General features: G+C 44.0%; 1 protein-coding gene across 46 annotated transcripts in view; it reads left to right on the forward strand.

Moving 5' to 3' along the window:
- AKAP13 (A-kinase anchoring protein 13) overlaps positions 1-27,199 on the forward strand; it is a 201,160-nt gene that overhangs the window by 96,895 nt on the left and 77,066 nt on the right. For all 46 annotated transcript variants that reach the window (XM_086849725.1, XM_086849721.1, XM_086849739.1 and 43 more), the window contains 3 exons: positions 7,624-7,813; positions 11,063-13,946; positions 17,907-17,968. In XM_086849725.1, coding sequence (XP_086705851.1) covers positions 7,624-7,813; positions 11,063-13,946; positions 17,907-17,968 — 3,136 coding nt within the window. The remainder of the gene's footprint in view (positions 1-7,623; positions 7,814-11,062; positions 13,947-17,906; positions 17,969-27,199) is intronic.

The raw sequence follows: 27,199 nt of genomic DNA on the forward strand, positions 1-27,199 counted from the left end.
CCTCTGAAAAAGGGAAGGAAGAGAAAAATAAAGCCCATTTCAAAAAAAATTAAAATTGCACTTTTCTAATCCCTGCAGAGTTGCAACAGTCTCTGAGTCTTTTACTGTAAACTTTCTTTACTTTTGCTGGTTTCTCTGCTTTTTGCTCTGAAGTGTTTCTGCACATCTGGGATTGCTCTTCCCTTCAGATTTCCTGGTAACAATCGGGAGGCTCAGTCTGTGAAACTGTAAATCAGTACAAGTCTGTATTTCCAAATTTAAAATTACTTAATTAACACACATAAGGAATAACTCACTGGTAGCAGAAGGGTTTTGTGAATGTTTTTCCATCCATGATTATCACTTGCTATTGTTCTGATTTTACATAAGTAATTGGTGAAGTCTGGGCTGTAATCTCTGTGGTGCCTCTCAAATAAGGATGCTTTTTCAGTGACTTTACTTTTATAGCTAAATACACTTTTCTGTTTTTCTGAGCCAGAGCTGCAAGAGGATTTGCCTTGTATGCCCTTTTTTTTTCTTTTTTTCTTTTTAATTTTTTTTTTGCATCCAAATTTAGCAGGCCCTTTAAGCAAATGCTTCATTTCAGAAATACCCAGTTTATGTTCAGCAGCATTTTTAAGCATGATCTCATAATCGGTCACATGATATACATACATTTTATTTCTGGCTAAGAGAATCAAAGGCTGTAAGGTTTATTGAATTAGTACTGATGTTTCTCCATCTGTTCTTCCACTCCAAACCAAGCAACAAATCCATTTGATTGCTATTTGGGGAGCTGGATTTGAGGTATGGCTTCCTGTGGTGTGGCAGGAGAACAGTTGACTTTGTATCTACAAGTGATGACACAAGATTAATGTGTTAAGAGGGATTCAGAAATGTTAGAAGGGCACTGAAAGAGGACTCAGAGAGCCCTGTGCTTGTTAAGGAGATGCTGTTTAGATACAGACAGTGATATGTCTGGAGCAGTGTGTGAGGGCCAGTGGTCTACAGGGTCTAGTTTTGTGGCTGTAGGGTTTTTCAACTGAAACATCATAATTTAATAGCTTTAACATCATGATTAGAAAGATGTTGAGGTGCTGTGGGTATTTTCTGGCACTGGGAGTGGAGGGTTGGGCAACCAGGTGTAAACATGATGGAGCAGGAAGAGTTTGTGTTCCTGTTTTCCACCTCCTCACCCCACATCATGCCCCAGCTTTTACTGACTTCCTTGTGTGTCTCCACATCCCTATGAAAACTTTTCATTCCTTGGCTCCCTCCTTTCCTTTGTTTTGTATGTAACCACCTCTGAATACAGAGGAGAGAGAAGGCTTAGTCCATGTGAGAGAAACAGCTTTTTAATATTTCTGTATTCCCACTGGGAAATTGTAGTCCTGGGAGATCATGGAAACAGACCTGTGAGGATGAGAAAGAAGAGATTTAGAAGAGATTTGAGAATATTTGGTATGATACAAGACGAAATTATTTTTCTTTCCCAGCAATCCTGATCTGGAAGTGTTCCCAAAAATTATAGGAGCCATAAGTGCTGGACAGCTTTGTGTGGTTGGTAAGTGATTATGAGAGACCAGCTCTGTTTCAGGATAAATTTAGAAGATGCAGATAAGTGGTTTCCCAGAACTGCTGGGTTTTTGGCCTCAGGCATGGGCTAGCTGGATACCCAGTTAGGATGCTCATATTTAGTCTCTGGAGCAGATTTGCTCCAAGCAGTGACATTCATGGTAGGGGACAGAGTTTGAACAGATGATTGTAGAAGAGGTCTCTGTAAACTGCTGTGTCAGAGGCAGCCAAGGGCACGGCTGCTTCTCGGGCTTGTGTTGCAGAGCCAGTGACCACGCTCGCTTGCAGCGTGTGGAGATCTTCTGCAGGGACAGCTCTTCTTTCATTATCACTTGTCCTGATCTGAGATCCTGTTTTTAGCTGTAAACACTGCTTGCTGAGGTATTCTCCATGATGGTGCTTTTTTAATTTAAAATGAAACAAATGGAATCTGTTTGCACTCTTGAGTGCATTTCATAGATTCATCTTAAATTTACTGACAAGTCTCCAGGTGGACATTGGGTTCTAGGTTGGACCTACAGCTCCACATCCTGAGCAGATATCCACATGCTTCTTGATACATCATGCTCTGAAAAGAAAACAAATGGAAAATGCATTTAATAACAGTTACTCTTATGGAATGCAGATTGTACTTTTTGGCAAATGTAGTTGATAAGAGTTTGTAGCTGTATTTTTATATATATTTTTTTAATGGATAAGTAACATTGGGGCCTAAGAAATGCTTGGGTTTAGAAATACAGACCCATTGTATTTGGAAATACTGGACATGCTCCCTCAGCATATGTGCATCTGCAAACAACTATTGAAGAACCAAGCTAGCTTTTCTCTCTGATTTGCTGCTGTATAGTGTGTTAATCAGTGAGAAGTTAGCATTACATATTTTGAATCCAGTTATTAAGTATTTAATTTGATACTGAAGTGAAGGTTATGCAATCCTGAATTCAGTTTGGTGTCAGAATCCACAACTGCAGTTCATGTTTGTGCGAGGCACTGTAAGGGTTTAGTCATTATTTCTACATCAGATGAACTTTTAACTCTTTCTTTCAACATCAAAACTATTCAAATTAGTGAGCAATATGTAGTTTTTTTCTTATATGAGAAACATACTTTTTTTTCTACCTTCCTGGGACATTTGGAACACTTGGAAACACCTGAAGTGTGAATTCTATGTTTATTAAATCTCTTTCAAATTTGAAAACACTTGATTTATTTTAACCCATTCTAGCACATGCTGGTTGCATGTTTTTTCTGGTTCTCACATACAATGCATATGGATGGTTATAAAAACAAGGAAGAGCAAGAAAGTGTTTGTGTGCATTAGTGTTCTGTATATCACTGAGGATTGTGGGTGCAAGGTTGATAATACAGATACAAAGCCTCCATTACCTCCATTACTTCTGCAAATAACATTGAAGTTGTGTTTGGTCAGATTTCTAAGATTGATTTAAATGCTGGTGACTGCATTGAGTGTGGGTGCTGGGTTTTCCCAGGAGGGATTGTCAGCTTGATTTAAATTGTCTGTGCTGTGAGCATGTTGCACAATCACCACCAATCCTATCCCTGTAGGCACCATTCCTTGTTTATCCCAGATCACAGTCTGTCTGATCTGGTATTTTCACTGTGATACCATAATAGTAGTAATAAAAAGAATGTAAGATTAGAATTCAATTTAGTTATGTTTCTATTTACCTTACAAATAAGAGCATCTAAATTCTGGCCTTTTCCTAACTTTTCATGCAGCCATAATGGGAGGGACTTTGTTTAATTTATTTTTTTTTAAATTGATTTTTCCTTTTTTTTTTTTTTTTTGTTTTCTCTTTGCCATGTGGATCTGGGGGCTGGTGCTTTCAGAATAAACCTACAGCTGTTGTCAGGCTTGCAGTAAGATCCTAAGAGCTGGCAATGCTACTGAGCTTGTTTTGTTTCAGCTCAGAAGTCTGGAGGGGATATCCCCAGGAAATAACACCTTGAGTTCCCACACTGCCTTCCTCACCCCTTCGTGAAAGTGTGGGATAAATCTGCCTAACATGAAAGTTTGCTTAACTCACTGAGGCTTTTTCATTCATCTTCTGATCTCTCCCTCCCTCCTCCTCCTCCTCTCCCCTCCAGCTCAGACCTTGTCTCTTGGTACTGGAGAACACGCCTGCTGCAAGCGTCAGCACCTTGAATTTCAGACCCTTGTTACTGAGCAGTTTTTGCAGCTTTTGAGGGCAAGCTGAGCTTTTGATCAGGTGGTGGTTTGTTGTTTTTTGGGGTTTTTTTTGTTCTCCTTTTCTCTCTTATCTTCCCTCTTAAAAATCTCTCGCTCATATCTGCCGGAAGCCAGGAGCCGTGTGGTGTGGGCTTTCCTTTTTCCGCCACTCACTCTCTTCTCCCCTTCCAGATAAGGACAGATTCAGCACACGAGTACAGTGTAGCTCTGCCTTGAAAAGGGACCAGTCTACTTGGGCAGTGCTGGGAGGTTTAAATAAAAACCACTTTCAGCTTACTGTCCCATCCCAGCTTGGATGTGGCTCAGAGTAACCTGGTCTAGCAGACAGGATCCCTATCCCTGTTGGAACTGGATCATCTTTAAGGTCCCTTCCAACCCAAACCATTCTGTGGTTCTATGATCTTATAATCTTCTCTTGCATGCCAGATGGACAGGAGGTGATCCTGTAGTTTCAGCAATCTATTCAGTTCCCAGATGGAGCAGAACATGGCTTGAGAGTATTTTGAAGTATTTTTTCTTTCTCTCTGTTTGAAGTTGTCATCCTTCTTTAAGCCACTTCTCTGCAGATTAAGGGTGGGCTGGTAAGTCTGTTCTTAATTTCAACCAAAAATTTCCCTTCTGGCTTTACCTTCATGGGACAGAAGACTGACCAGAGCTGGAGGACTTCTTACAGGCTTTTTCAGTGGGCTGTGGCATGCTTGTGCAGAGATGGTGTAGAGCCAGTGAACACTACCAGCTTTCTCAGGCAGGCCTTGCTTTTTTAACCAAGATACTTTCTCCTGTGAAAGTTGAGCTCAGAAATGTTTCTTACAGAATGTTTAGTTCACTGGTGTCTGTTATGTATTTTGATGGGAAACTGTTGAAAAGGGAAGATGAGAAAGATTTGACCCAGGATGGTTAAATCTCATAAGAAGACAGATTTCCGTTGTTTCTGGCAGAGTGCAGCAAACTGTATTCTTATGCTGAACAAAAGCAGATTTTCAAACTTCTCTAAGGCTGGAGTTTGTATACATATTTTTGCTAATAAATCTCCAGTAAGTATTTGCATATCTGTTTTTATCTCCTCGTAGAGCAGCTTGGATATGCACTCCTATACAACCACTCCAGAAATTCCAAGTCTGGACAAAATAAGCATCTTTCACAGCCAGGAAGCACAAAATGCATAACAGCAAAGCTTTTTTCCTGGAAGAAAGTGTGTTTTTATCATCTCTCAGTAAAACCCAGGACTTGCAGTGAGACATGCAGGAAAGGCATGAACAGTGAAGCTCAGTGTATGAGGGCAAATGAGCAGGAGTGTCTTCTCAAATGGCCTTGGAAGTGATTGCCTGAACAACAGGAACAGTGGGAAAATGAGTTAATGCTTATGAATCCTCATTTGTCCTCTCTGCTTCAGACCATTAGTGCTGGGATGGAGCAGAGTATGAAAGGGATGGTTTGAAGGAGGCAATAGATTGAACCATTTGCTATCTCACTGCTTGATTTTGTGTAATGAAGGTGACTGCTACTAAAAATGAGAGCTTGGAGTTTGTACTTGTCTGGATGTGAGAAACTTCTTGCTTTCACAAAAAGTTTAAAGCTTTTCATAAAGTCTAACACAGATTGGCATCTTGAATAAAAAAAGAAACTGCTCTCTTTGTAAGCAGAATTGACTGTTTGATCCATCTGGGCCGTGTGAAGGTTGTGGATTGCTGGAGGGGTGGACACACTCACGGTGTCGCAGGGGACTCTGCCTGTCATCTTGCTCCAGATTGATCCTTTTGAAGTTGCTGAGGGCCCTTTGAGCCTCAACAAGTATTGCAGGCAGCTTTGTGGGTGCTGGCTTGGAGATGCCTGTGAGGGTCCTTGAAGCTGATGGGAAAGTGGAGCAGATTGATGGCGCGCAGTTCTTTAATCCGCTGCTGTTGTCCCCATGAGTGGGTGGTGTGGGCTTTGTGCTCACTGCCTCGTTCGTTGTTCTCTGAGAGTGGCCCCGAGTACAGTGCTTTCTCATACATGACAGCTGAAGAGAAAAACACTCCAGACAGAAATGTCTGTGTTTCCTTGATAAAGGAAGGTCATTTCTTTAGTTACTTGTAATGGCTCCGTTGACTTCAGTGCCTCTGTGGGTTTATACCAATCACCAGCAGAAACTGGATGCTTCCTTCTGTTTCTCTGTGGAAATATTGATTCTGCTTAAATCAAGTGTAATTCTGCTGAAGTCAAGTCATGACTGAGATAAGTGGTGGAACGGTGGAAGCCATAGTATTGCTTTGTGTGAATTTCCTTGCAGATTTAACCCAGAATGAGTCACAGAAGGGGGTGGGTGGGTGTGCTGGGGCAGAGCAGGGGCAGCCATTGCCTCCACCATTGCTTGCACAGGTTTCTCTGCCTCTGATGAACCATTTGACTGTTTCCCCAGCCTGCTCTGCCCATTCCTGTTGCTGATCATGGTGTTTGCTCGGTATGACTTTGCTTTCTAGATTGCTTGGCTTCCCAGAGAGGTAGCCCTGTGGCTTCCTGAGGGCCCTTGCCCATAAGAAAGGTTTGAGAATTTTAAAGTAGGACCTCTCAGCAAAGATTCTGAAAGCTGTGTGTAGTTTTACCTGGTTGATGGCATGCACTTGTGTTTATGTACCTTCTTGAATTCCTAATTGTTTAAAAACAATCACAGCTCTTCCACTTCCAAGGAAATTTGTAGCTGGGCAGCAAAGGGAGATCTGAAAATGGTTAGTCTCTGCAACAGGGAGGGGACATCATAGAATCATGGGGTAATTTGCTTTGGAAGGGACCTTTAGAGGTCGTCTAGTCCAGTGCCCACCCCAGCTCATAGGTGAGGCTGGGTATCAGCAGGTGCATCCCTGGTAGAAGGAAGACAGGGAAAATTCCCTTTTCTTGCACTCCTGAGCAGGTCAGTGTCATCCCCTGCTCATGTAACATTCCTGGGGTTTGGCTCCGTGTCTCTCCTGGGGGATGCAGGGCTTGGTGGGGTGGTGCACAAGCTCTGTCTGGAATGATCAAAACAGATTTTGCGTTTCCTGAATCAGTTCTGATTCAAAATGAAATCTGTGAACCTGAAGTTGGTGAACACCTCAGTGTTTGCTCACCACCCCAATGGGCCAGTGTAGCTGCTGTGCAGCTTGGTGAGTGAGACCTGAGACATTACTGCTTTGAGTGGTACAAAATCAGGGTTTGATGTTCAAAAAGAGAGGACTGAATGAAAGTTCACATTAACCACATTTACCTACTAAGTTATTTTTCATTCTAATATACATCTTTTTTCCTTTCTTTCCTTTGGATTGGTAAAAAGAAAGCCCATGACAGTGCTGCAGAAAAACAGCTGTCTCACAACACTGAGAACATCTTGCACAGAGGAAGTTTCACAGAACAAGTTCTGTTCATTTCAGGAGTGAAAAAAATACTGCAATTTGATGGCTGTTTGGTGTTTGGGAGCAGTGTGCTGGCTTTGGTGTAGAACTTGTACCATGATAGTTTTCATTCCTTGCAACTTACCCTTTGATGTTCTGCCTTTCAGGTGTCTGCTGTTCTGTGACAGCTGCTTTGGTGATCTTCACCTGTGATAAATTTGATTTAAAATACAGTTGTCGTGCCCTTAGCTGCTAGTCTGTCATAGTCTGGGGTAAAACCACTGATCTCTACCTGAGAAGGACCTTGTGAAATGAATCTTGTGGCTGGCATTACCGCTAAATCACATTATTTTCAGGACTGAGGGGTGTGTGTGTGTGTGTCTGGCCCTGGAGCCGGTGCTGTGCTCCGGCCGCTGCCGTGATTCGGTGGCTGTCCAGAGCGGAGGAGAGCGTGCGTGTCCTGCCATGCAGGATCCCTCCTCGCCTGCCCACTAACCCAGCCTTGTTTTCCAGGGAGGGAGCCAGGGAGCCGGACTCGTGGAGCACCCTGTCGCACACGGTGCACTCGGGCCACTACAGCGTGAAGCACCACCGTGGGCTCGACGTGTACCTGCTGACGGCTGAGGCTGGGGAGGGGACAGCAGCCAGCTGGGAGAGGGACATTCAGCACCTCCAGATGCACATGCAGAGCCACCAGCAGGAGGTGAGCAAAAGGCTGGGGGGATGGAAGAGAAGCAGGTCTGGCTGTTTGCAGCCTGGCACCTGGGGAGGGCTCTCGCATGTCAGCATCCTTCAGGGCACGTTTCCCTAGGCGTTTTCTCTGGTTTCATCATCAATCATCCAGGTGGACACCTGTCCATTTGCTTTTTATTACTGGGCATGGGGAGATCTGATTAAGCTGTATCAGGCAGCAAATGTTCTCATTCAGGAGAGAAGCAGGCTCAGGGCTGTGCAACACCAGCTCTGTTTTGCCTCTCTCTGCTCCCAGCTCCTGCGTGCTCTCTTAGTTTTGGACCCACCTGGATGGGCAGGAACAGCTCCCTGGAGACATGCTGACCCTCTGCCTGTCTGGCAGACACTGGGCAGCTTCAGGCAGGCTCTGGAGTGAGGCTGGGGGTGTGGGTTATGAGCACAGTGGGGGGACATCTCTGTTGAGATGGAAAGTTCAGAGTCAGAGAGGAGACTGGGAGGAACATTTCTGGGATGGGTGATGGAAAATATGTCTGTTTCAGTAGCAATTCAATGTAGGACTCAGAAGACAAGCCTGCCTTGGCCACACAAGGTTTGTGTCCATAAAGGTCCCTTCACTGTGCTCCTCTCAAACTCTGTGGTGCTTTATCACAGGAGCTTTAGGGCATTGGAAGGGCTTTCTCCTGCTGCTTTCAAATTGATGCCCCTGGGTCTCAGTTGGGAAGGTAAAACATCAGAACACTTTGCCATTTTTCAGAAACACCCACATGTCTGTCACAGTTGGTGTCACTTGTGGGTGTTCCTTCATCAGATCAGATATCCGGGGTTGCAGAGGTGCAGGATCTAAATAACAGGATATTTTTGTTGCTTTAACTAAGGGAGGGGAGAACTGTTGTGCATGGCCAGTGGGCTGGGGGGATGAGCAGAGGAATGAGGCATGCTGAGCCATTTTCCACCTTCTCTGAGTACCTGAGATGTTAATTGCTGCCAATCTCAACAGGAACTGGTGGCAAATACAGGCTAACTGTGAAATCTCTTCCCCTTTCCATCAAAATACTCTAAACTATAGCAAGCATATCCAGCTCACTGCTTATTTGCTCATGCAAATACCAGATTGGGAACATTTTGCCTGACAGTGAAATCAGAAATGGACTTTACTTTCCACCACTGTTTTACTTCAGATCTAATCTGATTTGAATTTGGAAAGCAGCCCTGTAATTATTTCATTTAGGTTTATTTTGGGTCAGTTGAACGCCTGTTGGCTTCCTTTGGTGATGGCTGTATTTTTCCGGCTATCAGCAGAGTGACTTCACCATGAGGATGCTGGGGCTGCTGTGGCCCTTCCTTTTGAAAACCCTGCCTGTTCCTGAGCAAGTGTCACTGCTGTCTGTCTGTCCATCCTGGCTATGATCACAGTCTCCATGCTCTGCTGTGGGGTTACAGCCACCAAGGGCCTGGCACACTGCCCTTGCAAAGAATATCTGCAGCCTGTGGGTACCACTGCATGCAGAGCCCCGTGTCCCATCCCTGGGGCTCCTCAAGGGATGGAGATACCACACTGCTGCCTCCAGTGCTGACCTGTCCTGGGATGCCTCCAAGGGAGCCACAGCTGACAGCATATATGGGAGCTGGGCAGCAGGGCTATTTTGAATAGCAGATGATTGGTGGCAAACACCAGAAATACATTTAGTGGTTTGTGACTCAGTGAGTCTGTGGCACTGCTCAATGTTTGCAAACCTCAAGAGTGTGGAAAGGCAAGTAAATGCAATATCCTCAAGGTAGCAGTGATGATTTTAGCCACTATTGGTATATGCAGTACCCAGAAGTTCCCCTTGATGCATCAATTAACATAGTAGCTGCTTCAATTACCAGGGTGGTTAAGATGACAGTTTTGGTGTAAGTTCTATTTCTCTGAGAACTAAAAACTTAAACAAAATTTGCAGGGAACTGTTCAAGTTAGACTTCTAGTATGCATGTATTTGTTTGAATCCTTTTACAAATAAATGAAATAAAAGCTCAGATTTTACACAGTTCATTAGGAGAGTCTCAGGTACTTAGTGAGAAACTGGTGTGGCCTTGGAAAGCTTGTGGTGCAAAACCCCAAGCAAACCTGTGAGAGCTCTGTTGGGTGTACATCGAGGAACTGGGGTTGCTCAGTAATTTAATAAGCCACTATTTCTAAGATGTCAGCATTGATATGTTCTCTCCTACAGAAAAGAGAATATGAAAGGAAATACTGAAACAGACAGTTCTTTTTAAATAAAGGTTTGATTGTATCAAACTATAAAAGATTGACAAAGCAGGTGCTCTGGAAGGAAAATGCAAATTAGAGAGGAATTGATTATGATTCTACTGTTCCATGATAATGCACGTATTAATTTTAATAATATGTCATCATTTTGAAATTTTTATTTCCAATTAGGAAATAAATTTCAGATATTTAATTATGCCTGCAGTTCTCAGGAACAGATTAGATTATTAGTTCAGTCCTGGGAGCAGGAGACATTTGGTGTGTTTGGACATTGCCAGCCCAATGCCCATGTCTGAAGTTGCATTGCCACCCATAGAAAGAAAATTGAGGAATGCTGGCAGGACCTGGGGAGTGCTGGGTAGGGATTTGAAGGTGCTCCTAAGGAGCATTTGCTTGAAGTCCTTTGGGACTATGCTGGTATATATTTGCTTTATTTGGTAGACTGAATTCTGCTTTTTACAGGTCTTGAATTTACGTGCACTGAAGAACTGAGACTAGAGCTTCTCAAAGGGCAATTACCGAGAATACAGTTCTTTTCAGTGGTGGCAGATGGTGTAGCAGGGGGGAAGAGGGACAAATTTCACCTTCGGGGTGTTCAGGCTGGCTTTAGGGAAAATTCTTCATGGGAGGCTGGTGTGGCATGGGAACAGATTGCCCAGAGAGGTTGTGGGTACTAAGTTGGAAGTTTGGCAAGATAAAGTCATGGTTGACCTGATGCTGCAGTGGCAGTAGGCCAGTTTCAGGCAGGTGGTTGGACTAGATGACCTTTAGATGCTCTTTTCAACCAATGTTTCTCTCATTCTAATAGTTTCAATATTACCTCCTCCTAATAAAACCAACATGTAAAATACCCGCTGCACTACATTTGTTGCCCTTTCCTGGATGACACCAGGAATTGGATTCATGTGGAATGGGATTAGGTAGATAAAGGTTTTGAGTGACTGCATGACAGAATAAATTGGTTTTGGTTTTTGTTTGATTTTTTTTTTTTTCTTTTGTGTCTTGTTACAGAGTTTAAGGCAGCAGACAGAGCCTGTACTGGGAGATTCTGGAGACAGCTGTGCTGAAGGAGCAGAGCCAAACGGTTACCTTACCACTACTTTCCAGAGCCTAGAAGAAATGGCAAGAGAAGAAAGGCAGGAAAATCCACCTGATTTGGTTCAGCTGGACATTGGGCAGCTCTCAAACCAAACCCAGCAGGAGGAGAACTGCAACAGCAGCAGTCTGGGAGCTTTTAATGATGCACCAAAAGACATGGTTAGCCTGGAGGATGCAAACTGTCCAGTGAGCATCTGTGAAAGTAAAACCACAGTGATATTGTGTAAAAAGGAAGGAGAGGCGGGGCTAAGATCTGCAGAGGGCTCTGGAACTGTATCAGATGAGGACTGCACTGTGAGCCTGTGTGCAAGTCTAAATGGTGCTGTACATCTTCCATCCTCTGGAAATACAGATGAGGAAGCTGGGATGACATCGGCTGGAGTTGTTCTGGATCAGGCTGGCGTGGGCAGTACAGGCAGTGCCCATCAGGCAGTGCAGAGTGCTGAGGAATTTGCTGACAGTGCTGCTGCTGTGGCTGCAGCTGCAGGTGAAGCCCCAGCTTCCTTGGGGGGCCTGGATGTGGCCATGGGCCAGACTGAATGCAGGAACTGTGCTGGGGCTCCTGAGAAGGCTAAGGGCCAGCGGCGGGCAGAGGATGGGATGGCAGAGCTTGGTGAAAGGACTGCAAACCTGGCAGAGAAATACCCAGCTAAGGAAGAGTCATCCAGCATTGCTCAGCCCTTACTCGGTGGTGTCAATGGCACTGGGTGTTCGGATGGGGAGGATGCAAATGTGGGAGTGGTACCGGCCTGTGACGGTGCAGATGCACATGGTGACATTGGCAGTGTCCCTGCTGACCTTTGCAGGACTGGCAGAAACAAAGAGACTGATATGGACTCCTGCACTGCTCAGGTAAACGGGGACTTCACAGGAAGCCAAGCTGATGCCAGTGTCACAGTGAGGCAGGAGGTCACTGCCAGCACTGGGGAAGCATTGCCTGCAGTGAATGGGGTGAAGGTTCCTGCATGTGCATCAAAACCTGCTCCTGGTTTGGAAGTCCATGGCAGTAGTGAGAGTGGGGAGCAAGAAGGGCAGGTGGGAGCAGGCTGCACAGATGGAAAATCCAGCTTGCCCTCACTGGAAGGCAGTGTGGAAACTGATGGCCCTGATGCTGAACCTGAAAACAGAGATGTTGGTGGATCTAATGAAAGTGGTGCAGGACCTGCACGTTGCCAGGAGAGTGGTGAGATCTCTGAGCGTGGGGCTGAAGCCATGGGGAGCAGTGAAAAGGAGCCAGCAGGAACTGATACCAGCAGCTGCAGAGAGGGAGGAAGCAAAAATTCTGCAGGCGGTGGTCAGGAAGTTGCTGCCCGTGACCCTTCTGCTGCTCAAGCTGGTGTTAAAGGTGAAATGGGCAACAGCTTCAAACCAGACACTGCTCAGCAGAGCGAACGTGAGCAACGTGAGCCTGCATCGCTCCCTCCAGAGGATGTGAGCACATCCCTGCTGCAGAAAGAGCCTGCCCAGGCTGGAGCTGAGAAAGCAGAAAGTGCTTCAGAGCAGGAGGGGAGGAGCAGCAAGGTGGAACTGCCCTCTCTCCTAGCCAGGGGAGAGGGGCTGGCTGTGAGTCAGGAGGGAGATGCTGCAGTGGCACCTCCCGGGCAGGAGGCAGCTCTGCAAGGTAATGACCCTGGATCAGCTCCATGTGCCAAGGGCGCAGACTGTGCCGAGGATGATTTAATAGGCACACCCTCTGCAACTCATAATGAGGAATCTAAACCAAACCAGGAAGCGAGGGCAGGCTCAGCAGAGCTCTCCTGGCAGCACGGTGGGGAGCACGATGGAGTAGCTGCCACCTGGCCCGGGGACCGTGCCGGGGATGAGGTCTCCCCGGAGCAGGGCCACTCGCAGAAAGCTGAAGGAGGCAAAGCTGAGCCTGAGCAGGAGGCTCATGTGAATGGCAATGAGCAGGTTTTGTCGGAGGAACTTCTCGCTGCTGTTGTGAAACCCTCTGCCTGCAGTCTGGCGGGGCCTGTGGTGGGCAGCAGCAGTGTGGATGCTGGGCTGAAAGCGACAGACCAACCCAAAGAGGACTGCAAGGCTGGAGCAGCAGTTGCAGCAGAAGGCACCATGCATGGACCTGCATCAGCAGATGAGTCACTGGGTGCGGAAAGTGACCCTTGTCCAAATGCTGGGCTGAACCAAGAGCAAGACCCCTCTCAAACCCTACAACAAATCTCCCCCAACAGCAGCACCCCCAAATTAAAGGATGTCTCGGAGGAGGGAGCCCCGAGCGATGGCTGTGAGGATCAGGAGGGGCCAAGGCCAGTGCCAGTAGCCGCTGTTGCAGCGTATCCAGAGGAGCAGGAGGACACGGAGCTGCTGCCCCGGGCAGCGCTCCAGCCCATCGCAGAGGAGCCCACGTGTGACAGTGACTCCAGCACCGACACCGTCTGTCCAGCTGGTGACAGTGACACTGCTCCTGCCCTGACAGGGGCTCAGGGGGAGGGCTTGCCTGAGCCCCACGGAAAGCAAAGCCGAGCTGTACCCTTCTCACCATGTTGCTGCCGCTTACAGGCTGTTGAGTCACTGGAAAATGTGGGAGTGAAGAGTTTGGTATCGGCTAATGATGCCTCTTCTCTGGATAAAGTTCCTAAAATGGTAGCAAGTTTTGATGCGGTGGTTTTTGCAGCAGAGACACCTTGTTCCCATGAAGTACCTGCCGCAGAAAAAGTGGGGCTTGAGCCCCAGGCTGCAGTGGATGCTGGAACCAGCCTTAATGGACAAATGGATTTAAGTTCCTCAGCAAAGAAAAAGAATGTCAGCCTGGCAGTGCAAGGAGCTGAGCCTCTTACAGGTAGGAAAAATCAATTGGTTTCCTACTTATTAGCTTTTTCTTTGTAGGTGTGTCTCTGTCACGTCATCAGCAAAGGAAAGGAAGTAAGAGCTGAAGGCTTGTGTTGGAGAGGAAGTGTTTGAGGTTTTTCTTCTGAGAAGCAAAGAATTTGTAGTTACATATAAAAATTTCCAATTCAGATAAATGTTGCTTGTCTGGCATTGGAGGTAAGCACAGAACATCATCTCCTATGAATTCCTACAGAAGAATTTCTAGCAAGTAAATCCTGGCTGGAGAAGAAATGAATGGGAGGGAACTATTTGGATTACTTTATCTTCAAGTTACAAGCTTTCATATGGGCATGAGGGTTCATTTCCTTGGTGCTACTCCTTCTCTTTTCCCATTTATTTTTGCTAATGTGGAACCAGCGGGTACAAAGCCCTCCTGATTTTCTTCACTTGTCAACTTGAGCCAGCTGTCAGTGTCCCTCTGAACTGCCCAAAGCTTCCTAATTGGCAGCATTAGGTCATTTAAAACAGCCAGTGAACCCTACCCCCACTGCCTTTTCTGGTCTTCAGAGCTTTTTTTGTCGGGCAGAGCAGGCGGTGGGGTTTGGCAGTGCATTTCAGCAGTGCTGGAACTCGGATGATGAGTTTTACTGGCTCCTGTGGGCTGGGAAGTGGGACTGCTGTTCCCCATGGATGAGTGGTGATGGGGGAGAGCGGTGGGACTTTGGGGACAGCATAGAAGCCTCAGGTCCATGCAGCAGCAGCTAATGGAAAACATCACCAGGTAACTCCAGGAAGGGAGATAAAGGGGTGCATTGAATGGAAAAGAAATGGGTTTGTTGCTCCAGCCTGGGATTTAACAGTAAGTGAATTTTGTCTGAAGCATGGAGCTAATCTGATCTGTGTATCCCACCTGTTCAGGCAGCTGTTAAATGGAAGCAGCTGAACTTTTTCAGTTGCCATATTTTCTTTGCTATGAGAAAATGATACAATGCCTCTTGCTTTCCCAGCACTGAACAAACAAACAAACAAAGCATTTAAACGATTAAAAGAAAATCTGCCATGATTTAAATCATGAAGTTGTAAAGTTATAAAGCTGTTTCACCGCTCTAATGCTGAGAGCTGTTTCTACAGTCTAAGTGCAGCGTGGGGTGATGGTAGAGAGTTTGTTCTGATATGTGACAGCAGAATAATTGAGGGCAGGAGAAAGGCTTGGAGGGGACAGGGGTGTGACTTGAGGGTCCAGCAAATCCATTTTTGTTGAGTTCAGGATTTTTAGGATGTTTGTATGTCAAGAGATAACCAGTAAACATGAGTCAGGAGATGACTAGTAAATCAGTAGAATGATCTAAAGGTGGATTAGAAAGCTGTTTTCAGAAGGAGCCTGTTTTAATGCTGTGTTGCTTTGACAGTTCAATAGATGGGAGTGGCTGTAAGTCAATGCTTGGTAAAGACCTCTGGATTCTTGGAGCTATGATGTTGTCTAGGTGAGGTTTGAAAAGGAAAAGGGACCAGACAGTGCAATAAGGTAGTAGCTAAAGTAGGAAAGTAGTGTTAAGTCATCATTCTGTAGTAGGACATGGAAAGGAGAGAAAAAAAGGAGGTGATCCTGTTACTGATTTAAAATACATAAGGATTTAGGGCTGAAAGGTCTCGGAATAAAATGGTCTGACCTGTCCTTAAGCAGAAATTGTTTATGTGCAATGAGAAATAATTGAATAATTGAAATAAAATTCTAATTGCAGTATTTTCTCTTGAAGTACTTTAGGATTATTTTGAATCAAAATGTTAGGGAAGCCCAAATAAAAAATTGGCTTTACGCAAAAGCAAGTGACTGCTGTGAATCCAAGCTCAGTGTTTGGAACACGTCTGGAACTGATCTCCTATGGAGCACCATCTAGAACTCTGATATGGCAGTAATTCAACAGAACTGATTTGTTGTTTATAATTATTGCTGTGCACATTTTTCATGTTGGTGTCTAGCCTTGGGTAGCACATTTTTTTGTATGAGTTCAGTGGCAGCCTTCAATTTTTCTCTGCTGTGCCAGTTCTGGGGAGTTTTCCCTGAAGTCTGCGTTTGTACAGAGAATTTTGTGTCCGTGCTGGACTTGTCATTTCTCAGAATGAATCACGTCTTTTGGTGGGATACAATAAAACCTTCCCAAAGGAAGTGTTGGTCACAAGGCCATTTCTCAGAAACTCTTGTAGTCAGAGGGATTTATTGTCATGGTAATTTATCAGCGATGTAATCAGCTGATAATTGCTGTTGCTATTACTCCAGATCGTTGAGCTCTCTAATTTTTTTATTTATATTGTGGAGCTGCTCCCAGATATACACCTGTTCATCTCATTGCCTCTGCTTAGAGTCCTCCTACCCCCAAAACAAGGACTTCAAAAGGCTAATTTCCTTATCCAGACAGGTATCTAGTGACTGGTCACAGCCCTGAAGGCAGACCCTGCTTTCCTGAGGCATCTCCTCCTACGGTTAGCTTTAGACTCAGAGCTGCATTAGAGCTGAGTAATGGGTTCCACAAGCACATTATCTACAGGTCAGGCAGGTAGATGATACTCATTAAAAAAGAAAGGAGTTAGGTTATGAAATCATACCACAGTAGCCAGGCTGGGTGAGAAGAGAACAGAAGAGATGCCACAGGTTTGTGCTGACAAAACACCTCAGACTAGCTGCAGTTTCTTGGCAGAAACCAAACCAAGCAATGTTAGATTTTATGGTTAGGTCTGCCATCTTAAATAACAAATACTGTAAATATTGCTCCATAGCTATTCTCCTGGGAGAAATTTCTCCTGTAGATCTCAGCATTTCAAGAAAATATTCCTTGACAGAAGAATATCACCCTATGAGTCTGTACCTCATTCTTACCAGGGGCATTTTCCCTATGGAAAAGCTCTTGGTGCAATTTCCTTCCCCTGTTAGAGGGGCAGGATGAGCAGGTAAAAAATGTCACAAACAGTGCCACATGTGCAATAAGGAGCTCTGTATCCAGAGACCTCAGTGATAGCTTTGTAGTACTTTTCCTTTGTCATCCATCCAGAGTATGTTCTTAGAAAAAATGAGAGTGGGAGTGGGATTAGAGGGGGTTTAGCCCTGACACAGCCGTTCTCTATCTGGGTGGCTTTGGTCAAATCACTCCCCCAGAAGTGTCCTGTGTGTCATGAGAGTCCTTAGCTTAGGGTTGAAGGAGAATGATGATGTTGACTTCATGCCAGAAAAAGGTAAGCAGGGGGAACCCCTGGGGAATGGTGGGCAGAGGAAGCAGCTGGGACATGAAATTTGTACAACTGTGGTGGTGACACCATCACAGGGGTGTGGAGAAAAGGGGAAAGTCAGTTGGGACTTTTTAAAATCTAGCAGCAAAGGTTTTGATTTCCTAGTCTGGGGGGCTAATTCTCTCATCCCTAAGGCAGTGCAGGTGGGTTGAATTTTTGCAGCTTGTGATTTTATTTTTTTGGTTTGGTTTGGTTTTTTGTTTGTTTGGGTTTTTTGGTTTGTTTTTTTTTTGCAATGCTTAAAATACCTATTGAGGGTGGACAGGGCTGGCTTCTTGTGTTATCTTTGGGTTATGGGAAGGAGAAAAATAGCAAAAAGTTTGGTTCTTTATGAGATGAATGGGAGCCAAGAAAACACATGGACAAATACCTGCAGATGTGTTTGGCCTCACCTACAGGTTGTCAGGAGTTTAACCCCATGTTTGCTGCTGTTTCATAGTTTCCTTCAGTCCCAGATAGGATAGTTGTTAAAATTAATAGCAAGGAAGCAGTGAAGCCAGCAATAAAACCAGAATTTGGAAATCAAATGGACTTGAAGGGGTTCAAATGGACTTGTTGAAGGGCCTTGGGGGTTGGATTTTCTTTTCTTTTCTTGTGGAGAGTGGGACTGGTTTGAGTAAAAAAAATATCAGTAGCACTGAAAGAAATTTGTTTTTAAATTACCTTTGTGGACCTTTTGTTTGCACAGGGAGGTTGGAGATGAAAACTGAGGACGAGGTGGATTTTCAGAAGGACAGCACAGAGGAAGTGGTGAGTGCAGGTGTTATCACCTTGTCCTTTGCTGTGCTTTATAAAGAAACTCCACTGCTGCTGTGACCAGCTGGTTTCCTTTCTGTAGCCTCTGCAAAGCTGAGCGATATCCAGTGGTGTTACTTTAGCCTTTTAAAAATAGCCTGGGCTTTTTTAACCCTTGCATTTTCACCTTCTGGGGTAGGGCACATTTATGTTTTCTCAGACAGGGACAGATTGAGCCAAGAGGTTCCTCATGGGGCAAGGTTGTACCAAGATTTGTGTAGGATGTGACAGAAGCCGTGTCCTGGAATGCACTTGAGGTTGGTGATGCTGTGTGGGAGCCAGCAGCACCTTCAAGGTCCCAGCACTGCTGCTGCCAGGGTGGTCCTGGAGAGTCTGTGCATCTCTTCTCATGCTCTGCGTTTCCAGGGATATTTTGGCAGAAGCTCTGTGGTTTATGTTGGTGTGTGCACAGACTCTGAGGTCTAAAGGCATCATGGGCTGGGGGTGTTTGTGCCTTAGCTGGAAAAAAATGAACAATGGGAGGACATATAGGGATCAAATGTGGGGGGAAAGTCCATATTCCTTTTGTCACTGAAACAATATAGAAAGATCATGCCATGAATCAGAAATCCATTGGTATTGTATTCTATTACTTATGCTTCGACATATTTAAGGACTGTCTGTGATTAAAAAAAAAAGTTAATATTTAGCTTTGCATTATCATAATTTTCATTTAAAGCAAAGTACAAATTCTGCTTTGTCAGTACCTGTGGTTTTTTTTGGTTTCACCTTTCCTAGATGGATTTGCATTTGCTCCTGTATTTTATGTGTGGTTTCATGTTCCTGAAAACGTGTTTTGTAAATGGTAAATTGATGGCAGCCTTGTGTTGGAGCACGTTTCCTTTGAGCAGCTGTGTTTGTGTCTTCCCCTACCATTATGAAGCTGTTAAAAGAGAAAATACTGTGGGGATGAGTTTACACTGCAGGGTGGAGCTCCAGCGATCTTTGCTCATCATGCAGTAAAGCTCTTTGAGCAGCAGAACAGTCTTGCCAAAGCTTGTAATAAAATCAGGTTTATTATGTTTTTAACAAGTTAAGGCTTAATTTCTGTAGCTGTTTGCTTGGTGAGTTAGCCAGGGACTGGAGAAAATAACTTTCCAAGCTAAGATTTGTGCTGTCCGATATGGAAGTCTTTCATTAGTGGAATGTGTGAGTGTAAAGATGCTACTGATTTATTTTTTTTTTTTACCAAGACTTTATTAAAGATAGTTTTCCTGACCAATACTTCCAAATCTGGTAGTGAAGTAAGAAATCTTTAGAAAATGCAAACTAGGACACCGCCTTTTACTTTCAAACAATAGACAAGAGGAAAAAAAAAAATTAATTTGGCTTCCATTTTGCATGTTTTACAGGCATTTTGGATTTTGTGTGTGTGCTTTCTTCTCTTCTTCCTCTCCCTTCCACCCTGTCAAACACCTCTTCAGAAATCTGGCTTTTCCAAGGCAGGCATGGGAGTGCCAGGGGAATGGAAACTTTGCAGCGGGACTGACAGGGTTTCCTGTTGCTACGTTCAACAGAAACAAAATAACAACTGCACTATATTAAGGTCATTTAAAAAAAAAAACAACACAAAAAAACCCGAGAAGGAGTAGAAGGCTTATAAATAGAGCTTAATTCACACATGTGGGCTGGGACAGAGCAGGCTGGTGAAAGCCATCGCGCTTTGTGCCTCTCTTGCCACGTCCTGACTCTGCTTTATTTAGTGCTGCCTCTTTTTGTAGCCAGGAGTCTTTCAGGTGCTCTTGGCTTCTCATTACAGAGCCATTTTGTGGTTAGTGAAGGTGGTTTTCTTAACTTGCTGCAAATAGAAGTGTTGTTGCTTGCCCCTGGTCAGGAGCTGTAGGTATTTTGCAGCCTCACTGGTGCTGTTGGCAGTTTTGGATCTTGGGAATTATTGTTAGCTCCCATTTTATGGGTGAGGAATTTGTGCGCTGCTTTTCATGAGCATAAGTTACTAAAAAAAAAATCCAGTCTTGGAAGTTAAAAAGTGCAATTTCTTGTAGAGTTCAGTCAGGCTGAAGGACAGTAGCTTGACTAGTCTGGAGAGAGAAGAGGGAAAACTCTTTCTTCTAAGCTGGCTTCTGAAGAATGAAAAATTGTGAAGAATTTTTAGAATTAGCTGAATCTGTGATGCCATTGTTACATATGTGAGATGTCACACTTTCTCCTGTAGTCATTTCAGAAGACTTTTGTGTATGTCATGGAAATGCTGCTGCTAAAAAATATTGGTCTGTAGGGTTATAAGCAATGAAGAGAAATAGTGGAAAAATGTTTCTTTCCAAATAAAATGAGTTTTTAAATGATCTGTTTCTTAAATTTCCAGAATTTTTTTCTCAGAGGTTGTACCTGTTCAGCTATAAAAGTAACCAGGACTTCCCAGGCTCCCTGCATGGTGGGCAGTGGGTCCTTATCCTGACAAAGACTCTTCTGGTCCTTATTTTCCTGCTTAGTTCAGGAGTCTTGAGTAGAGCTGGGACAATCACTTGATGTGATCTATTAAAATGAGACTTTGGTGTTTTTAAAATGGAATAATTTTTAACTCTAATGAGAAACTTTGTTTGGCTTCTGCATGCTGTAATATCAAAGTAAAGCAGCAGTTTAAAATTACCTGTACCCTGATATGCTTCTCTTGTGTTCATCCCAGAGACTGGCTGTGATTTGCTGAATCTTTGTCTTCACGTGGCAGGATGGATAAGGTTGTGCTGCTGGGTTCAACCAACAGCTTTGGTTGTCTGAGCCTGTGACTGAGAAATTGTGGCTGACTGACCTCAGGAACAGAGTTCACTGGGAAATAGCCTTCCCCTTGCATTTATTAATTGTATTAGTTCCTATTGAATTGAATGCATCCTACCTTTACCAGAGGGATCAGTATTTAATTAATGTCTGTGTTTTCAGAAGTTGCAGAGAATGGAGCTTAGAAAACTCTTGCATTTTCATCCTTCCTACTGATCCAAGTAGTGCAGTAACAATTGATATATCATCAAGGTCACTTTCTGGGGGGGGACTTGAAATATTTTCAGTCACAATTTGGAAGATGGAGGTATTTTATTACACTCAGATGATGACAGGTCGGGAGGGATTGTAGGCACTTGAGAGAACAGGGTTAAGGTTCAGAGTAAAACCTTAACAAATTGGAGAGCACATCCAGATAAGAGAGAAAAACAGACAGTGAGTACTGCATTTGCAAAGGAGAAAGCAAAATTCACTTTTACCAAGTCAGGTTTGAGCTGGAGAGGGATAGACTAAAATAAGACTGAGGATTTTTAGTGGATTACAAATGAATCAACAGCAAGAGCTATTGCAAGAGAGACAAATCATGTTTTGAGTTATATTTGAAGGAGTGTTCTCTGTAAGGTGCAGGAGGTGACTTACTCATGTGTGGCACTGTGAAGCCATCATCAGTGCCATCAAATCCAGTTTGGGGTGCTCTGTTCAGAGGAAGATGCAGACAGATTGGAAAGTGTCCAGAAGGAAACAATGAGAAGAGATTAAGAAACGTGAGAAGAGATTGAAAGAACTACGTTTATTTGGTGCAGCAAAAAGAAAACCATTGTGCAATCCAGCAGTCTGCCAACATCTAATAGTGGTTATTAAAGTCCCAGATTTCCATGGCAGTTTAATTTACTGATTTGTTAATCTGCCAGGATGATTTAGGCTGGATGTTGTGAAAACATCCTGTTACCATCATAAAACTGTTGCAAGACCACCTAGGGAGGCCAGGAAACCTCCTTCCCTGGGAGTTGTTACAGATAAGAGGTGATGCTGTCAGGACAGAGCCTCAGGTCTGTTTTTACCCATTGGATTTGGTTTGTAGGCCCCCAGGTTTGTGCTTTGCTGAACAGGGAGAAGAGCAAGGAGCTGCTTGGTCAGAGTCTGGCACGGAGCAAAGGAAGTGAACTGGGACAATAGGACTGCAGGAGATGAAGGTGGGAAGAAGAGGATGGACTGAATGGGATGGAAAAGAGCTTATGGGAGAGAGTAGAGACCCATATGGTACTGAGATGAGTGCTGGGATGGACAGTAGGTGTGAAGAATGCAGAGGTTTTTCCTTCCCCCAAAGAGATAAAATTCTGGCCAAAGTGTAGAGTGTCACCCACCTCCTGTAGCTGGTGTCGAGGAGCAGAGTCTGGTGCAGTTGTCAGATCAAGTGGTGCTTCATGGTTCCAAACTACTGGACCTTGCTGGTGACCCAAGACAAGGGTCTGGTACAGTTTTCCAGGCTGCAATTTATTTTCTTATGAATTAGCTGTTTTTACAAACTGCTCACCCTGAGGACCTGACAAAATTCAGATTGTCTGTGTGCACTGAAGTTTATTTTCTTCATCTGCATGGATGTGCACATGTACATACTACAGGAGGGGGGTTGCAAATCCCTTTTTTCCTAAGGGCCTGCAGAACAACATGGGAATCTCCTGAACAGCTTGGACAATTTCAGAGCAAGTGGCTGAAGTGTTGGAAACAAATCAGAGCTAGGTCTGGTGGTGGAAAGCACAGCCTTAACAATAGGCTGTGTTCTCACCCTGCCTCTTTAAAATCACTTGTGTAACCCTCTCTTTGTAAATGTTGTCCTGTAACTACAGTAAACATGGAAAAACTGAGCCAAAAGGGAGCCAGCCCTAAGCCTGGCATTAATGCTGGAGGCTGACACACACTTAGCCATTGGGTCAAAGCTTTGGGCTAGTCATCTGCCAGGCCCTTTCTCACACCCACCAGCATCCTGTGCCTGCCCCGGATGCTCAGAGCAGAGGCTTTGAGCTCTGTGAGGAAATTGTGTCAGCTGGCCAGCCCTGAGTGAATTCATTGCTGTGTAGGACACATCACCCCAGCTTTCGCCGCCTGCTCTGGGCATCGCCACACAAGCTGCAGGGAGCGAGAATAAAAGCTGGGGGAAGGAAAAGAAAAAGAAATTCAAACCAGGCTGGGGTTCTTGTTTGGCCTTTACCATTACTCATGCCTTGAAGGCATTTATACAACTATTGTGGCAGGGTTTTTTTGTCCTGCACTGAATTTCTCCGGGTGCTGCATTTCCGTTGCCTTTTTATCCAGAAGGCTGATAATCCCCAGCTCAAGACAGTAGTTTCCAAGCTCAGTCACAGGATTCATGGATGTTAAGGGGTGAGGCAGGAACGTGGACACGGAGCCAAATCCCTGGCTCAGAGCAGGGATGCTGCTCCCAGGTCTGGCTCGGGGCAGATGAAGGTGCCCGCGCCACCCCCACCGTAGCCACAGGGCTTGTGCCAGCCCTGCTGACCTCTGGAGATGGTGAGTTAATTCTCCTCCCCTTCAGCCACTGCTCTTTAGAGGCAAAGATTGCTGCCTGATACTCTGGTTTTTCATCATTTCCTCATTTTCTCTAAGAAAACATCTGGCTCTGTCATCCTCCCAATTGCAGCAAAGTTCATCCCTCTGTTTTTTCACGCTCATTGCTAAAAGCATCAAGATCTACCTGCACTTTCATCTGCAGATGCTGTTGGCTCAAAGGCAGAGTTGTGTGTATATTCTTGCTCTAGTTTTGAGATGGTTTAGATTGAAGACAACTGTTTACAGTTCTGCAATGCTCACTTAGGGTTTGCTTCAGACAAAGGGGTTCACTCATAAATTATTTTACATCAGTGTATTAAAGTAGCTTTCAGAGACCCTTTTAAGGATCAGGACTCTGTTATTTTACAAGTTTATAAAATACAGATCTAGCAGATTTTAATAATAGAAAATCCTGGGTTTAGAGTTCTCTTCCAGTGGTTTGATATGTTCATTTTTTATGTAGTCATGAAAGTATGTATCCATACTTTCCATAAAATAATGGATGTATAAGACTGTTAATCTAGCAAAGGAATGCTGGCATTGAATACTGTACCTTATGGAAGCTGTTTTTGAATGGTCCAATCTCCTTTTCCTATGGGTTCTTTTATTTGTGTTTGAAATATCTTAAAAGTTTTGTGGTGTAACTGTTGTACAGTAGACATAGTTACTGCACACTGAATTCCTCGTCTAAATATAGAGAAAACTAAAATGATAACATGGGAGACCAAAGGTGGACTTTTGATGGAGGCTGCATTATTATGACAAGTGGGTACTTTGGTGTATCAGATCACTGGGTTTTTATCCTTCTGAAGGATCTTATCTAGTTCCATTCTGATATTTTGGAAGGCAGAGTTGGCCCCTTGCAGTGTAGACAGGTCACTGTTTATGCTTTTCTGTAGATTAGGGTTTTTGCAGTTCATTGGAAGTTACACCACCTTAGAGGAAAACCTTATAAATACAAGAAATAGATTTTTAATTATATTCCCACACATTTGTTCTGGGTTTTTGTGAGTAGATATGGGACAGACATGATAAATGAACAGGAGCTCTTGGCCACTGATGAAGCAGGCTCTAGCAATATCCAGGCATAGCATTTCTCACAGCAAAAGATGAAAAGAATGATGGGAGTAAGTAGATAAGAAGAACTGTTAAACTTTTCCATGGAAACATGGAATCAAAATGCATGTCACCTCCTGGTCCTTTCACAGATTTCCCTTTTTGTTATTGTTCTCAGCCTTTTCCCACCTATTTTAGATTGTTTGCCTTCCCTTATTATATTTTTCATGCAAAGGTGGAAACCTGTTTTTTTCCCTCCAGCATCTCGGGTGTTTGTGCTCGGTGTCTGTTTCTGCTTGGTGTTAGGCACACATGCTGGTGTGGCCCAGGGTGACTCAGCTGCAGAATGTTTCTGGGCTCAAACTGCTGTTAAAACATCAGATGAGATAAAAGCCTGGGTGATAACTGAATGTTTGCCTCTTCATGCAGCATCCTTGCACTGAGCACACTGATGGCTTTCTGGCCTGGCAGGGACCTCGCTGCAGTTGTAAAGGATGGTCTGGTGGTGGTGGTGAGGAGGTCTTTAAGCTTGGGACTGTGAAACAAGAATAGATGGTTAATCTTGCAGTGGATGATTCAAATATCATAGTCTACTCAGAAGGATTGTGTGATTTGGTATCCAAACATGTGATATCTAAAATAAAAGTTTGGGAGGGAGTGGGTTTGGCTGAGCTGGGGTAGCTGCAGGTCAGAATTAAAATCCCCAGGGCCAGAGGAGTGCCTTGGTGTTGTGTTTGGCTGTGGGCAGTCATAGCTGTCCTTGCTGTCACAGTACCAAATTAATTCAAACTTTCAAGGAAAAGAAACTTCTGAATTTAGGTAGAAGACTTTAGTCATAAATTATGCTAAAGATGAGGTGATGTCTCCAAATGACATACACAAAGCATGGACAAGAGTGACTTTTTTTATTGGGAGCAGGTAGACACAAAGGGTAAGAGTTTCTTCTCAGTGCTGCTGTGCCTCCTTTCCATGGCCACTTCGGTTTTTTACTGCTGTGATCTGTGTTTTGGACTTCTGCTTTGGAATAACCCCAGCAAGGAGGCCATAACAAGAACATAAAATGTTTTGCAATGGTTTAATAAAATATACTTCATCAGCTGTATAGGAATTAGCAGATGGGGGCAATTCTAAACTAGGCTTTATTTTGTACTTGGTTTCTTGCAACTAATAAAGTTCTTCTCCTTCCACTTCTCTTTCTGCTTCACATATACATTAAATTTATGGCTAAATAAGCATGTATGTGATGTTGCAAACTTTCTGATTTTCTCTTGAGCAGTGGTGAACCTAACTGCTCCCTCCCTTCTCACTTGCTGTGTTTATCATCTTAGTGCCAGTGATGTACTCAGTGAAAATGAAGTTAATGGCTGCGCCCAGGAGACTAATCCAAAAAATAGAGCAAGTATTTTTAGATTACCTTGTTTGCTTTCTCTTCTGTTTGTGTAGTTTGAAACAGAGGAATTGTTGCTGTTCTGTGTTTAACCTGAGTTATGCTGCTCTCCTTTCAGGCCTGCAGGAGGCTTAAGGTTTCCTCAGCCTGGTTAGATATTACTTCTCCCTAAAGACTTTACCCTGATAACATTACAGCCACTTAATAGTAGTTTCTCCTTATTTTTGCACTTTATTATTTGGGGGCATATTCTTCCCTGCATCTTTATCCAATATCACGTGCCTCCTTCTCCTGGAGCATTTCCATCTTCCCCACTGGAACACCAATACTGTGTTTGCAGGTACCCTGGGGCTGGCTCTGCCTCTCTGGCTGTGCTCTCCCTCCTCATGTGGTGTCCTTCCAGCTGCTGAGCTAAGAGGCAGGAGTGTGAATCCTCGCCCTTGCTCTCTTATTAGTCTGAGCCCTGATACTGAGTCTGCTTAGCATCAGGTGACTTGTTTTTCTTGTGTCTGAGACTGTGCTTACCTCCATAAATCAAAAAAAGATCATAATCCTGAATTACTATGAAAAAAGCTTGGTTTCTTAACACAGCTGGACATATTAAATGCCTGAAAGTGGTTGGGAGGAATATTTCCAAAGTACACATTTTCAGAGGCTGGAGGTGCAGTTCTCTGAAACATTAGTTTCAATCTGAGATCTTGCGTCTAGGAGTGTGAAATCTCTTCTGCCTTTCCAAATTACTGTACTGATTCCTACCAAAAGCATGGAGAGGGATGGGCTGTTAAAATCTACTGAGATTAAAGAAGGATTCCTTGGTATTTTGTTCCACTATTATTTCTTTTTTTAACTCACTGGCCATAACAAGGTGAGGAAATGCTTACTGACCTCTTGCTCAGGAGGAGACAGCTAAATTTTAGCTTCAAATGCCTGCACTGCAGGGTTAAAGCAGAGCAGTAACGTTTTAGATTGTGTCTAAATGTGTCAAATTTGTGTCAAGAGGTGTCAAAGGCTTTTTGAGCCTTTTAAAAAAGAATGAAGGTTATCCAAGTATTCCTACCTGTAGATAACCAAAGAGAGCCATGACTGTAAAAACTGGGGTCTTAAAAGGGGAAGGAGTGAGAGAAACTCCTCCCTGCAGCGTGGGCAGAAATGGGTTTTAGATCATTTTGCAAATTCTCTGTTTTAATGTGTTTTGAGGAGACATTGAGAGGCATCTCAAAAAGCTTTTTTAGTTCATAGCTGTGCATTTGGGGGACAGTGTTTGATTTTTCTTGTCAAGCTTTGTTTATTTCTTCTTTTTTGTCTTTGAGGAAGCTGAGTTTACTTCATATGGTATAAACAATGCAAAAAGCACCCAGAAGACTTTAAATGGATCCTCTGCCTTTCTTATAAATCTATGTATATAGACTAAATAAATAGCTTCTTTCTGGGCTTAAAATCCT

This window comes from Cyanistes caeruleus, chromosome 13, assembly GCF_971803275.1.
Source record: "Cyanistes caeruleus chromosome 13, bCyaCae1.hap1.1, whole genome shotgun sequence".
In the NCBI taxonomy this organism is placed as follows: Eukaryota; Metazoa; Chordata; class Aves; order Passeriformes; family Paridae; genus Cyanistes; species Cyanistes caeruleus.